General features: G+C 43.3%; 1 protein-coding gene and 1 long non-coding RNA gene across 2 annotated transcripts in view; both read right to left on the reverse strand.

Annotated features, from left to right (window-relative positions):
- Positions 1–651: 651 nt before the first annotated feature.
- The window catches only part of LOC139580992 (uncharacterized), a 587,892-nt gene continuing 572,126 nt past the window's right edge, over positions 652–16,417 (reverse strand). Inside the window, exon 2 of the long non-coding RNA XR_011676131.1 lies at positions 652–1,734. This is a non-coding gene — a long non-coding RNA (uncharacterized lncRNA). The remainder of the gene's footprint in view (positions 1,735–16,417) is intronic.
- The window catches only part of LOC139580991 (ras-related protein Rab-26-like), a 90,591-nt gene continuing 74,825 nt past the window's right edge, over positions 652–16,417 (reverse strand). The window contains exons 6-9 of the mRNA XM_071410265.1: positions 4,332–4,397; positions 3,325–3,381; positions 2,804–2,880; positions 652–2,626 (exon numbers count right to left, since the gene is read on the reverse strand). Of these exons, the coding sequence (XP_071266366.1) occupies positions 2,524–2,626; positions 2,804–2,880; positions 3,325–3,381; positions 4,332–4,397 (303 nt within the window). The 3' untranslated portion in view covers positions 652–2,523. The remainder of the gene's footprint in view (positions 2,627–2,803; positions 2,881–3,324; positions 3,382–4,331; positions 4,398–16,417) is intronic.

Below are 16,417 nucleotides of genomic sequence, written 5' to 3' on the forward strand. Positions count from 1 at the left end.
TCCTCAAAAAGTGCTACATCTGCACCATCGAGAGCATCCTGACTGGTTGCATCACCACCTGGTATTTCAACTGCTACAGAGGGTAGTGCGTACAGCCCAGTACATCACTGGGGCCAAGCTTCCTGCCATCCAGGACCTCTATACCAGGCGGTGTCAGAGGAAGGCCCTAAAAATTGGCAAAGACTCCAGCCACCCTAGTCATAGACTGTTGTCTCTGCTACCGCACAGCAAGCGGTACTGGAGCACCAAGTCTAGGTCCAAAAGGCTTCTTAACAGCTTCTACCCCCAAGCCATAAGAATACTGAACAACTAATCAAATGGCTAACCGGAATATTTGCATTGACCCCCCCCCAACTCCCTTGTTTTACACTGCTGCTACTCGCTGTTTATCATCCATTATCTATGCATAGTCACTTCACATATGACCTAAATTACCTCAACTAACCTGTACCCCCACAAATTGACTCAGTACCATATAGTATACCCCTTGTCAATCATTTTGGTGTGCATCTTTAACTCTAGCTTGATAAGGGCAGAACTGCCATACACTGACTTGCACTGACCTGACATGACCATATGGTGAGACTGTGGAGTCATGCTTCCATTGGACTCGAATCTAGAGTCTGAGGAAATCAAGAACATATCATTCACTACTGTGCATCTTAAACTTTATTGTGAATATTGAAGTTACATAAAAAATATGACTTACTGTATCTGAGTGGACTACAGAAGTACAGTAGGTTTACACTCTTATCTATAGTCAAAACATTTCATGATTTGCTGTCAAATCCGTACGTCCTAATTCAATATTGCATCAATATTCTTTCGTCAAGCATTATAGTATTTCAGTTAAATATGAACAAAAACCAGTATGAAACTCGATATCATTTACGTTAGGCAATTACATACATTTCTATTTATACACCCAGAATTATGAATCTAGTGAACTCAAAAGTGCTGTAAATTGATACAAAGGTCAGATTTGCAGAGTGCAACTTCTCAAAATACAACGGTCCTGACGAGAAAGACATTGATAAATCATGGCATTTCTGAAATAAAGTCGGTATACTGAACAATACTGTATTAAAATACAGGACAGAGGTTTTGCCTCGAGAATATCAATATCACACGACGTTAGACAACCTGTACAACAGAAACACATACAACAGCATTCAAACATTTGAACAAACCCTTTCATTAAGTGTTACGGCAGTCCATGTTGATATTATAGTGCTTCAATGCACATTTCAATTGTATAAGCAGCCCACGGTTTCTATTTCTGCTACTTTACTATCTCTAGATTTTCTACATCACTTGACTCCATTTTCAATTCGGCATCAACAAGACAACCATTTACAAGTAATGCAAACTATAAAGCTCCAGATTATACATTTCATTTCAAATATATACACCACATACATTCTTAGTAATATTGCACAAGATGACTCAAGTGGATGATGAATGATGAATCCCAAACGAGGAATTACAACGAGGAGAGAGTGAAGGCTAAAAATGGATTTTGGATACATTCACAGATGCAAGAAGAGGTGGGTGAGGAGGGAGCTGCAGTTGGGTGGGGGATGACTTGGATGAAGACCAGAGCCGGCTCCAGGCATAAGCGACATTGTGTCCTCGGCCCTGATGAGAACACAAAATATCACCAGGAAGAGAAATAATCTGAGAAGGTGGAAGATGATGCAGAGGTACTCTAACTTGAAATACTCGACCGGTAACCTTAATATAGTGGGTGTACTTTGATAAGTTGATGTTTGATGTCTACTTTGCTTAGTGCTCTTTACTGAATGAGTTTCACAAAAAGGATTGACTGACCGACAGACTGTGATTCTTACTGTATCTATGCACTGAACATGTGTCACCCTTTTATCATACAGTAGGGGGCAGAAGACCATGCAAAATGAATTCACTCATACAACATACATACACGCCCACCACTGTTAAAACTTAAATGTATCACACATATTCATAAATACAGTGCACTTGCATCAACATGCATGAGGAAAATGACACAGAAACACAAGTTAGAAGACATACTGGTAGACATACACACACACACAGTCTTGTACAGATAACCTTGTGGGGACATACAATTCAGTCCCATTCAAAATCCTATTTTCCCTAACCCCTAACCCTAACCCTAATCCTAACCCAAAAACCTAAACTTTATCCTTACCCTAAACCTAACCCTAGCTCCTAACCCTAACCCTACAACTAACCCTAGCTCCTAACTTTAATATTTAACTTAATTCTAACCCTAACACTAATTCTAACCTTAACCCTAAACCCCCTAGAAATAGCATTTGACCTTGTGGGGACTAACAAAATGTCCCCAGCTGGTCAACTTTTTGTTTGTTTACTATTCTTGTAGGGACTTCTGGTCCCCACAAGAATAGTTAAACACGTCCACCCACACACACACACACACACACACACACACACACACATACACACCAGATACACCCCCCCCCCCCCACACACACACACACACACACACAGAAGACAGGTTTATGAGTGGCAGCAGCCAGCACTTTTCATCTCCTTGTTGACATAATCCTGAAGCTGAAACTTTGGATCGTCAGGCTCCTTCATCGACCTGTGCTTCAGCTCTCTGAGAGAAAGACAGAGGCCGGAGACATTGAAAGATTAAATCTCACATAGCATATTTACTGCATAGGCTATCTTGATTCTGTGTTTCTACTTCGTAATCTCATGCACGACAAAACAAAAAGGCAATGATTGACATGTCATCTCTAAGGAACGCAGCACTAGTAAACATCCTACTCACTTGGCCACAGCAGTGAATGCCAGCTCCACATTCAGGCCAGACTTAGCACTGGTCTCCATGAAGGGCACCCCAAACACCTGCACAGTGGAGAGCGAGAGTCCTCTAAGTTTTAGTGTGCAAGGTACCTGGTGTGCGTGTGTGTTTGTGAGAGAAATATAGGAGTTTTGTTCAGGAATTTTGTATATCGTTATTATTACACAGGCTGACAATAACAAGGGCATCGTACGTCCATCTCCCTTACAACCATGTACAGTCATTTACTGTTTCAAGCCTGGGAACTCATCAGAGCGGACTGATGTTGAAAATTGAGTTAGCGAACTCACTTCGGAGACTCCAAGCAATAATAGCAGAAGGTGCTCCTATGAATAGCTAATGAGGGAGAACAAGACACACCCGGCCTGTTTTAGTGGGGATTCATGTGTCTGTGAGGACTAAAAAAGATGGAAACCTGGACATCGAAAGGGTCAATACTGTGTGTGTGATTTTGAGTTTGTGAATTTATTTGTTAAATAACAGCTCACCTTGGCCAGTTTCTCTCCCTCCTCTCTCTTCACCACTCTCTCGTGTGCCACATCAGCCTTTAAGAGATCACAAAAAGCTCCTGAAAAACATTATCTTCTTTCATCTATTCTCTCTTTCATCATCTACTTACACTAGCACAGTCCTCTCTTTTAGTTTCTGCATGCAGTGACACAAATATATCTGCCTCTTTCTTTCGTTCTGCCTCTCTCAATTCGTAGTAATGCACTATTCATCCATCCATCCTTCCCTATGTTTTGGAAAATTGCAAGATTATGTTTTAATGCTTGTAAGATTGTTATAATGCTTGTATTACATTATAATAGTTGTTACATTCGACAGAATAGAGTATTGTGTGTGTGTGTTCCACTGAGGATGGGCCTCTATTAGATAGCACTGACAGAGGAGATTTACGATGTCTTTGGGTAATAAAGCCTAAAGAGCATTCCAGAGAGTAAAAGTAATGTTTTCATGCTATACCGTACCAGGGTGAGACGGGTTCCAGTTTGGAGTAGGAGGGGGCCAGACACTGGTCTTTACAATGAGAACTGTTGACACAGCAGTAACTGTCTGCTATGTTTTATAGATATCTTTCATACAAATCTTAACCTTTGTGAACTGTTCCTAAGATCTGTGGTTCGTCATGTACGTTGAGAGGGGTGTATCTTGGCTATAAAAGATCTTTGTACTTTTCTGGTGGCACTCTCGATGGTTCATTATAGATAGTGAATTGTTGAAAGTCAAATGCTATTGCAAAGCTTAATTATCATTAAAGATGTAGTTTAAGTATAACTCTGACTGGTGTGTGAAGTTTGTCTCTCTCCTCATTTGGTAATACAGAAAAATGCCACCACACCTATCTACCTCTTTCGCTCTCTCAATTCATAGTAATGCACTCATCATCCATCCATCCTTCCCTATCTACCTCTTTATTTCATTCTCTCTCTCAATTCATAGTAATGCAATGATTATCCATCCATAAATCTGTACTTCCAGTGGGAGGGCTGACCTTGTTGCCCAGCAGCATTAGCACCACGTCCTGCTGAGCATACTCATGGATCTCTGTCAGCCATGCCTGGAGAGATGGAGAGAGAGGGGTAGAGAAAGAGAGAGGGTGCAGAGAGAGCAAGAAAGAGAGAGAGAGAACGAGCAGGAGAGGGAGGGAGGAGAAAGGGACACAAATAAAAAGGTTAGGACCTGAGAATGGGAAAGTGAACCTGGTGGAAGAGAATCTATGGAACCACGCAAGACAATACGTTGAAAAGGAAGATGAACAACGATCAGTCGAAGAAGCACAAGAAGTTGGCAGACGGAAATGATAGAAGAGCGTGGAGTACAACCCCTTCCCGACAATGCTAATGAAACATACTGTATTGTTAGATGGTGTTCATCACCTGGAATCTCAGGGGAATCAACAACACAAAGAAAGAGAAAAAAAGACCAAAAAGTTTAATGAGCAGACAAACAGTACTGAGCTTCAATGCAACATCCACAGAACCCCAAAACAAAGAACACTTTGTTGTCACCCCTGTTCTCAGTTTGAGTAGTGCACTACTTCCATCTTCCTTTGTTCTCTCCCGCAATCTGTCTTATTTTAATTACAGGTTAGTGGTCCCTGGCCTCCCTGTTAGCTCTTCTGGTTAAATAGAGGTTAGTGTCTCTGGGGAACCATGATAGATTTCATGAAGGATCCAGACAAACACACTCTCATTACTCTTTCTATGAGTCCCTCTGTTCACACCCCTCCCTCTCCATCATTTCATTATCTGTGCATTAGGATGGTCCACTCCATCTCCTCTCTCTTGCTTTCTTTATCTCTATATCTATTTACTCCCTCTTGCGCTCTCTCTCTCTTTCTCTCTATTTACTCTTGCTCTCTCCTCTAAGCAGCTCCACTCATCCCTTGTTCCTCAGGAATAAACACTCCTGGTCTTCCTACAATCTGATTGGGAGTGTCAGGTACACCTGAAAGCAGAAGCTCATGGGACACGTACTGGCACATTGTTCCTGTAATTGGTTTTGATGGCAGGAGGCTGAATAGAACCCTAATGAGAGTTAGGAGAGGGAGAGGAGAGGAAAGGGAGAGGAGAGGAGATAAGATGACAAGAGAAGAGAAAAGAAGAGGAGAGAAAAGAGTGAACACATGAGCTAGCCATTTGTCCTGCTGTGCTGTGTCCTTCCCTGGCTGTTAGAGCAGAGCTCCATGTGTAAACTCCTGCTAATGATAGCAGTTTCTCTCTGTCTCTGCTTATTTAATGACAGAGTTCTGGCCTACATTAGTGTTTTTCATTAACCCACAAAAGAATTAGACATATTGTCAGTATGGTAATTCCTGTCCATTAATCCTAACTGTAGAGCTGCGGCAGAGTGCTCAGTGCAGGGAGGGAGGGTTGCTAGACTGCGTGTGTTTAGAGATTGTGCCCAAAGCTATCGTAGTATGTCAGCTAAGTGTGTGTGTGTGCGTGCGTGCATGTGCGCGTGCAGCTTTAATTAACAGAAAGTAACAAACAAAAAAATCAACAAAAGAAATCGATTTGAAAGTCTGTTTGACTTCCCTCTTGCTCCTTGATAGTCACTGCCCTATCACTGTGATAAGGAGACCAAGAATGGATGGAGAAGGCCAGCTCCTCCTCTCTCTCAGCAGGAGTCACACATGTGCACGCAGAGATGTTATAACAAGCACGCACGTATACACGCGCACACATACTGTATATGAAAATGCTTATCCCTGTTACAGTTGAATTCCTTATTCTAAACACCTGGGCTCTCGCTTTGTTCTGGTACCACTAAATGATATTAAACAAGCTGCACATACATTACTGCCCAAAGCCCTCTTCAATTAGACCCACTTCTGATACAGTACTGCCCTGAAAACAGCCATCCAACCATAACCTGGATACTGTTAAAGTAGGACTGCCGAATTTCAATTACAACTGACACACCAAAGCGTAAAGGGATAGTTCCCCGACATTAGATATATCCATATGATTTATTTAGTGGCCAGTTTATCTAAAGCAAAATTTAACATTGCAGTTTCTCCCTGTCCATAGAAAGATTTCAAGGTAAGGAAACAAATATCCAAATACATCATTTCGCTAAACTATCCCGGTAAGTTGCTATTGTTGTACTGTGTGTATACTATATGCTGTATGAGAAAGGAGTCCTACCTGTAAAGCCGTACGTTTCTGCAGTTAACTTATCACTAAAGAGTGATGGAACGTATGTGTGTGTGTGTGCTTTCATTGATGAACTGAGGCATTTGGATAGATAGAGTCTGTGTATGTGCAACTGCAGAATTTCTGCACACATACCAGCGTGCTCTTGCAAACTCACAAACTCATCAGCAATGATAAATAGTGCTCATTTCCCTGATGATGTCTTCAGGGAGGAAAATACACAAAACACAAGAGCTCCAAACTGTGATCTGAATTTCAATGAGAGGAAGGTGACTGGAATAATGTTTAAAGGAAGTTTAAAGGGAGAGGACAAGTGTGAGACATCACATATCCAACTGATATACTGTACACTTTATGTATAGTGCATGAATATGTTATGGGTGGTAAATAAACTGGAAAGCACTAAAAGCTCCTCAATGCTCAATCAATGGGGGTTATGGACTGAAGAGTGATAAACTCTCGTGAACAGATCTTTCAAAACATAACTGGTACCGTAAAATCTGTCAGGAAGGAATGGGATATGTGGGATAACGAGCAACAGTAGTTCCGGTGTTTGTTTTTTTTCGTCACTGGTTATTTGGACAAACTACGATTTCGCAGCTGTTAGCATCTTTCGAATTTCTGAAGTGGAGGGGAAATTCGGTCAGTAACTTGCAAAGACAGAGGGTGGAGCTCCTCGTTCCGATTTCACTCTTTGTTCTAGCATCTCTTGATCCCTTCTCATAACACGTATGGACCCAGAACATAATCGAGCAGCTGACCAATTACGCAAGACTTTAGTTCTGAGTTAACCGAGATTAGTCCACTGAGAACGAGGGGTCTTGGTTAGTGGCACTGATGTCCTTGCACAGTGCATTAAAAAGAACATCTGCTGTGATATGCTGGTGAAATCTGCAAGGCACCAGGAATCAATGTGATCTCGACTATACATTTTTCAGTAATTCAACTGTAGACAATGTGAAAGATAGTTCTATAGTTCTGGGCAACAACTGTGTGTGAGTGCGCTTGGGTGTGTCAGTAATAGAGAGCACAATCGAGAGAGAGAAAGAGAGAGAGAGAGGGTTACTAAAGCAACAAAGAGAAAAATTCAGTATAGGCACATTATCTTGACAATCAGCCAAAAAGCACAGTGAAGTTGAATACTGTAGGGGCGAACTATCTCTCCCCCTTTCTCCCTCTCTCTCCCCCTCTCTCTCTTCTCTCTCTTTCTCTCCGGTCAGGACCGGTTCTCCATCAGCCCAGTGGACCCGGCTGCAGCTGCAATCAGGCCCATTGTATCAACTGAATGGAGGTGGTGATTCTCCCAAAACCCCAGCTGAACGCAGAGGCTCAAAGCTGGGGATAGCAGAGCATAGTTCTGAGGAGAGCAGAGTATAATGGAAGAGAAGTATGAATAAGCATAGACACAATTAAAATGCAAATGTAAATTTTTTGGGTAGGAGTACTGTACAATTCTGATACAAAAAAAAACGTATTTGCCAAAAGCAAAATAAAATTGAATCTAGGCTTCTTCCTCCAGGAAGAGGAATGCTGATGTGTCAGACAAACCAGACTAATAGATCAAAGATGCTTTAGACAGAGAGAATGTTCCAGGTGCTGGAATATGTGCTGTAGGCAGGTGAGTAGAGGGATTATGCCACACAGTACCTCTAACACATGCTACACATACATGACTCACCACCTGGATTCGGTCTTATGTAGCAAAATTTGAAATTGTGTTTTTTACATTGGATAAAAGTAGAGACTCAGAGCTACAAAATGGTATACACTGCATTTGAGGAACAATGGGAAAGTAATTCTGCTTTGAAAGTTGATCAACTCGTGTTTGTTTTGGTATTTTGGTATCTAGTGAAGAGCTCTTCTTTGTCTACACCCATTCAGCATCGTTCACACCCTCTTAAGCTTTAGCCCCACCCATCGCGTTTCGCTCTCGGAGCGCACACTTGACGCTCTGGCCGATGATTTGTTTAAACCTGGATAACATGAAAACAGCCTAACCAGCTCTGCTGGCAACAATTTCATTACGCTTTTTTGCAGACATATACTGACACCAGCCATATTCAACGGGTGTTGTACACACGTCACGTAACGTTAGCTAACGAGCCAGCCAGCTAACGTTAGCTAGTTAAATAACAATGAACCTAAGTGCCAACAATGCCACAGTGCTGGGAGCTAATCAACCAGGTTCAATGTTAGCTAGCTAAAATTAGGCTTTAACTAGAAAATCAAACGGCTCTGGGAAACAAATAATAGCGTTAGCTAGGGAGCCAGCCAGCTAACGTTAGCTAGCTAGCTAACAGTACACTTTAGCTTGAATTGAAACCACTTTTTGTCCAAATTAGAAACGTGTAATATCTGAAAATGTAGCTAGCTAACACTAGACTATCTTACCTGTATACATCATCATGCATGATGGATGCGTCTTCCTGTCAGGAATGCCATACCACAGTTGCCCATAATTTTAAGATGTAATCTGGAGACAGGTGTTTTCTCCATCTCTTTAGCTATCATACTCTAATTCCAATGATTTCAAAACTTGATCCTCCAGAAAGTGGAGAGCAACACTTATGCAGCTCCACTACACAATACATTTTTTTTTTTAAAGCTGCGTTTGACAGGATTACCAACACAGACTGACGAGCTCAAATAGACAGAAGCCTTCTATATGGCAGACCAATCTGAACTCCTCTCTCGGCATGTCCAGCCCACTCATTATCTCAGTCAATCATGGCTAGTGGGAAGGTGTTGCTTGACATTTTCTGTGGCTTAAGGCTCGTAATTTAACAATTTTATTCATATTTACAGATGGCATACAAGTTTGTTATTAAGGCACATGACAGTTCACATGTTCGAGAAGGCATTTCTGCCCAAAAAATGCATTTTGATGTAAAAAAAAATGTACGTTCAAACGGCTCTCCTGTGAAGTCGTGACTTGCGACATACACCTAGTTTCCAGAATCGGGTCACATATGGTAAGAAAGAAATACACACAAACACCCACACAGACACCCACAGACACACACACACAGCACTATCCTCCAAGCTTGAGGCCTCTATGTGAGTCACTCTCCTCTACAAGTTTCTATTTCCTCTTTTCAAACTGGCCTAAGGCACTAGATCCAGAGACACACATTTCTGAAATGTTTTGTCTCATGCAAAAGCCCACCAAGTCATGGTTATTTAAACTACAGTTAACTAATGTTTCGCCAGGGTCCATTGTTGAGTTGTCAACAACAGTCCCTTCTGTGCCAAGGATTAGGACTGGTTTGTGGCCACCCAGAAAACCCAGAACATTTGCTAAGATTCCTATTAAGTTATTGTTTGGGTTTTTATCGAACATTAAGACTGAAAGATTAGTGGAATCTGTGTGGGTAGCTGGACAGGTAGGATGACTGACAGTGAAGGTGAACAGGTGGTCACGTGTCAGGTGACAGAAGAATGGATGAGACTGAGGCAGGAATTCCTTTAACCATAAAGTGGTATATTTACTGAGTAGTCTGTGCTGCATAACAAAGGAAACAAAATAACATGTATACAATCAAATTCATAATCACAAAGATCAAATCATAACAATCGTTCATTATTAACATAATTAGGGAATTCAACAATCCAGTTCATTAAGAAGTCAATAGTAATCACCCGTAAGTCATTTAGGCTCGTAACTATTTATCATAAATCATGAAATAAATACAAACAGTGAATGGTCATTCAATCTATAATCTCCTTTAGTTTGATATCAAAGTCGATCAGTTAGCAAACAATGACGTTTCTCATTTCACCCTTTCAATTGTCTTCATGTGTACATGTAATTAATTTAATTACATATTAACCATATCGATTGCATAATTGGCCTATGAGGATCCGTATGGCCGCGATCATTTACAATTCACAATATGTTTGAAGCGTGCGCTCCAAGCCGCGCTCCGCGATAATAACTACAAACAATAACTGATGGCCCACTCTCCCGATCGCAACAGATAGTTCAGATGAAAGGTAACAGAGTCGGTGGACTTACATGGATTCATGGACGCACAGAACTTCTCAAGCAGACGGAGTTAAGGAAGAGAAAGCAGCGAGATCAGGCGATGGCGTTTTCCTCCTTTTATGTGGATGAGATCTGTCGGTCATTGCCACCTGATCTAATTAAAGCGCTCTGGCCCAGCTGAGTAAGTGGCCATGAATTTAAAGGATTATTCCACCAACTCCATGGGCCTTTTCTACAGCCACCCTGGAAATTTGTTAAATTCCACACTCCTCAAAAAGGCTCATTGCTCCCGTCCTCCGTCATCTCAGGGAGAGGAATTAGTCGAGCAACTGGCCTAATATATGTCTGGTTCTTTACCTGGATCTCCACTAATCTAACGTGACCATCGGTCCCAGGCATGGTCTTAGTGATACGTCCCACCGGCCAGGAGGCTCGAGGCAGCTGAGGGTCCACCACCATTACTACTTGTCCAGTTTCCAGGCTGGCCATTTCTCTCCGCCATTTCCCTCTGTGCTGTAGGCTTGGTAGGTAATCCCGAATGAATCGGGCCCAGAAATGGTCAGCCAAGATCTGGCTGTGTCGCCACCGGCGTCTGCCAACGAGGTTGGTATCAGCATACATGGCTTGAGGAAGTGACGCATCTCGGCGTCCCATCAAGAGCATATTCGGTGTAACCGGATCGGGGTCAGCGATATCTGCAGAGAGATATCCCAAGGGTTTGGAGTTCAATATCCCTTCCACCTCTATCAGGACGGTCCGCAAGACAGTTTCAGTGACAGTTTGGTCCCCCAGGACGACTCGTAAGGCCGTCTTTACAGATTTGATCTCTCGCTCCCATGTTCCTCCAAAATGAGGAGCTCCTGGAGGGTTAAATTTGAATAAGATTTGTTGGTCCATCAGCTGATCCTGGAGGCTGGGTTCCATGGCTTGGAAGGCTTCCTCCAACCTGGCTTCTCCTGCCTTGAAGTTTGTGCCTCAGTCAGCCAGGATCTCGTAGGGTTTCCCCCGTCGGGAGATAAACCGCCGTAGGGCCATGAGGAAGGCTTCAGTATCCAAACTCTCCAGTAGGTCCAAGTGGACACACCTAGTCGTCAAACACTTGAATAGAATGCCCCAGCGCTTTTCCACTCGACGACCTAGCTTGATCGTCAAGGGGCCAAAGCAATCTACTCCTGTTGACCAGAAGGGTGGTTTGAGAAGGCGCAAGCGAGCAGGGGGTAAATCTGCCATTTTGGGCACAGTGGCTCCGGCCCGCCATCTCTGACATTCTACGCAGGTGTATTGGTGCTTACGAATGGCTCCTCGTCCTCCAAGTATCCAGTACTTCCGCCTCATCTCCCCATAGACCCTCTCTGGCCCTGGGTGGAGAAGCTTTTCATCATAACTCTTGATGAGGAGCATGGTAAGAGGGTGTCTGGAGTCAAGGATAATTGGGTGGATAGCGTCGGGGTCCAAAACTTCTGCTCGGCGCAGCCTCCCTCCGACTCTGATCACTCCAAGGATTTGATCATATTCTGGGGCGAGAGAGAGAAGACGGCTCTCCTTAGCAACTTCCCTACCAGCTTTCAGAGCTTTTAGCTCCTCAGGGAAGCTAACTGCTTGTGCATGCTGGAGGAGTAGTGTCTCTGCCGCGAGGGAGGTGGGTATAGAAGCCACCCCATCTGAGGTCTGGTTTGTGGCGGCGATCAGATCCGGCAGTGTTTGGGATTGTGCTAGGTCAGGGAGAGCTGTTGTTGGTTCCGTAGAGATGCTGTAACTTTGGGCGGACTTCCTTAACTCATGAGCTTCAATTGGTTGCAGAGGAGGATGGTTGGGCACCCGTAGCAGTGGGGTCGCGTTCCTCTGAACGCCATCCAGTTCAGTGGTGGTGGTGCGCTTCTCCAGGAGGTCTAATGCATAGGAGTCATGTTTCGAGCGGGTGACCTCCTGTAGCTTCCGGTTGGAGAAGGTGTCCATCTTCCAGAGCATCTCTACATTCCGAAGGAGGTCAGTGGCTGCACAGGGGGATGGAGCTGGATTGCTTCTGGTGAAGAGGACTTGCTGTGACTGTACAGCTTGGGTGGAGAGAAGTAGATGGACTGGACCTTGCACAGCCCAACCCAAGGATGTATGGACAGCAATGGGCCCTCCTTCTGGTCCAGCTCGTATAGGCTCAGTCGGGGTGACGAGATGTGGGTGGTCTGACCCAATCAGGATAAGTGGCGCTACTCTGGCCAGGTTAGGAAGAGGCAATCCTCGTAGATGAGGATATTGTTTCTGTAGAACACTTACCGGGCAGGAGTGCTCCGCAAGATTCAAGCCATCTGCCGTGAAGGCATTGGTGATGTTATAGGTCACGTCCCTGTTTCCTGAAGGTGAAATGCTAAAGGTCACAGCAGAGCCTTTCATTTGGATAACATCATGTCGCACCGTTCTGGGATTAAGGGTCTCGGGGGTCCCCTCCAGTTTTAGCTGACGGGTGGCCGCCGTGAGAATGATCGTTCTTTCTGACCCATCATCTAGAACGGCGAATGTATCAATGCTTCTCCCTTCACTTTGCAGAGTGACCTTGACCACCTTCAACATAACCCTTGGAGACCGGTTCTGCTGGTCGAGGTACAGCTCCTTTGCAGCTCCTACCATGAGCATACTCTGCTCCTTCTGTGCTTGGGGAATTACATCATGCAACACTGTGAGATGGATTTCCTTACAGCGATTGCAGGGTTTCCTCAATGTGCAGGTCTCCGCCTTATGGCTACGGGCACAGTTGTAGCATCGCTCGCCTGAAGTGATCCAGGCCTTCAATTGAGTTTGAGTGAGCTTTTTTACCCTGGGGCATGAGCCAAGGAAGTGCCCCTTACTATTGCAATATGGGCAGTAAGGCTGGAATTTGATGTTCTTGCTCTTGAGAGGGGTCTTCTTCCCGGGTTCCTCCCTGGCTTCACTATTTAAGTACATGGTAGTGGGATTTGGCCTTTTCTGTCCCCCCTGGCGTTCAAACTCCTTCCTTCCCCCGTTGGCTATGGCTGAGATTGTGGCCTGGTGAGCGATACTCTTCGCCTTTGACTTCACCTCCAACCATGCGGCCAGGTCTCTGAGAGCATAGGTGCTTCTCGAGCCCTCTTTCAGGATGCCCTTCTTCAAACAATGTTCAATGAAACTGTCTCTGAGGTACACTGGAAGCTTGCTAAGAAGCCTGTTAAAATCCTAATAAGATTAAAATAATGTTTTTGGTAACAATTTTGTATTTTTTTCATACTAAGCTAACATACAGAATTGTTTTAAGATGGTCACAACAAGGATAATTTACCTATTTGATTTAGAATTTTAGGAAACCTTTTGTTATAAAAAATTATTATAATTATTCTTTGATGAAACATTGAATTTGGCCTTACTTCTATTAGCCCATAGAAATGCATAAATAACAGATTTATACATGGTAAAACAGATATAAAAAAATACATCTAAAGGAAGTTTGTGTCTGAGATATATAAGAAATATATACACTACTGGTCAAAAGTTTTAGAACATATACTCATTCAAGGGTTTTACTTTATTTTTACTATTTTTGGTGTCCTTTAGTAGTGGTTTCTTTGCAGCAATTCGACTATGAAGGCCTGATTCATGCGGTCTCCTCTGAACATTTGATGTTGAGATGTTTCTGTTACTTGAACTTTGAAGCATTTATTTGAGCTGCAATTTCTGAGGCTGGTAAATCTAATGAACTTATTCTCTGCAGCAGAGGTAACTCTGGGTGTTCCTTTCCTGTGGCGGTTCTCATGAGAGCCAGTTTCATCATAGCGCTTGATGGTTTTTGCAACTGCACTTGAATAAACTTTCAAAGTTCTTGACATTTTCCGTATTGACTGACCTTCATGGCTTAAAGTAATGATGGACTGTCGTTTCTCTTTGCTTATTTGAGCTGTTCTTGCCATAATGGACTTGGTCTTTTACCAAATAGGGCTGTCTTCTGTATCCCCCCCCCCACCTTGTCACAACACAACTGATTGGTTCAAACGCGTTAAGAAGGATGCACTGTATATACAGTAATCCCTCGTTTATCGCGGGGGTTACGTTCCGAAAATGACCCGCGATAAGTGAAATCCGCGAAATAGAAAACTTCTTTTTTTTTTACAATTAGCAACTATTACATGTATACAAATACAGTGACTCACGTGTAGGCCGTTTCACTGCTCTTCAGACTGGGCCGCTGCATCCTGACTGCGCTCTGCAGTGTTCTCTTCTTCTGAAGCCCGCGGTGCAGGTGTGTTTGTTCGGGAGAAGAGCATAGTGATAGGCAGCTGTTGTCGCTCTTTTTTCTTCTTTGCAAAAAGATCCTTGTACACCGACATGCCACCATCGATTACGTTGGAGAACTGTAATGAACGGCTCATCAAAGGGTCCCATTCCTCAGCTACTCGCTTAAGTTCAGTGGCCATTCGCACCATGGTTGCTAAGCGACCAAGCGTTAGTCCTTCCTTCCTTCCTGGCCAACTTAATGTAAATTTGCCAAGCTGTTTTATGTACGTACACATAACTGCACGAGACGACAAAATGATAGCACAATTCGTAGCATGTTTTGATACAAGAAGCGGGAGTGAGTTTTTAGCGAATCAGAATGCAGAGCACAATGCACCAAAAAAAAAAAAAAAATGCATTATGAAAATCCGCGAAATAGCGAATCCGCGATAAGTGAACCGCGAAGTGGCGAGGGATCACTGTACAGTATCAGTCAAAAGTTTGGACACACCTACTCATTCCAGGGTTTTTCTTTATGTTTACTATTTTCTACATTGTAGAATAATAGTGAAGACATCAAAACTACGAATTAATGAACACTCAGAGGTTCACTGTTAAGCCAAATTTTCCTCGGGATCTATCCCAGTTGGTATTCTGTGTCCATGCGTGGTATCACTCGTGGTGAGCAGTTCGTCAAGTTCTGGTGACAGAAGAGGAAGAGGAAAAGAAATGTCACAGTGACTCAACGACCTGACGAACCCGCCACGAGTGTTGCCTCTGCCTGTCGGAGGTGGAGTTCCAGAGCTAACAGGTGTGCCCGGCATGGATTGTGACTCCATCATCTCGTCCCTCACCCTCTTCAACGCGTCACTCTCCATCTGACTCACCGCCAATGCCGCTTGACTCTCTGTATTGCCCATATCTCTGGAATGGGTAGCGCCATAGAAAGAACCTCGTTTGATGACAACTATGGCCATTCTGTCTGTTTTCTTTGATTTCAATGAAAAAAGGTGGAGATTAACAGATCATTTTTGAATGGTAACTGTGTTAAGGGCATTGTTTAGGGTGGTTTGAGGAGTACTGGAAAGGTGTGACTCCATGTTACAATAGGCCATAAGTATTCAGCAGACCTCTCACTGTCCCCACTTTGATTACGTTATAGCACATACTGAAGCTATGATGAGCGATCTCGCTCAAATGCAGATAATGACCCAAAACACACTGCCGCCTGGGTTTGCATTGCTAATGAGGGTATAAACTGCTAAAGCACTGATTTGCTTTATCTTGGCCAGGTCACAGTTGTAAATGAGAACTTGTTATCAACTGGCCTACCTGGTTAAATAAAGGTGAAATATATATATTTAAACTGGGTCAAAACGCCAGCATAGTAAGTAGACCTACAACACTTCTTCACAGCACATTACTCAACACTAGTGAGACTCAACCCACCTATGGTAGACCTAAAGTATATCTAAAAATATGTTTTTCATCTCTACATGTAGGTCTCCTGATTTATACCCGATCAAACTTATTTGGCATCAACAGAAAACATTCATCCGTAACTGGTGTAGGGCATCAAGAGGTTTTGGCTTGAGAAACTGACGATACAACAAATACATTGACCATCTGAGCAAGGTTTTACCCGTGGTCGTGGAGCTAGGGGGACGGGCAACTAAAATGTAGCTGAGATGTAGTTAAAATAAACATCTGCATTTT

This window comes from Salvelinus alpinus, chromosome 7 (assembly GCF_045679555.1).
Source record: "Salvelinus alpinus chromosome 7, SLU_Salpinus.1, whole genome shotgun sequence".
Classification (NCBI taxonomy): Eukaryota; Metazoa; Chordata; class Actinopteri; order Salmoniformes; family Salmonidae; genus Salvelinus; species Salvelinus alpinus.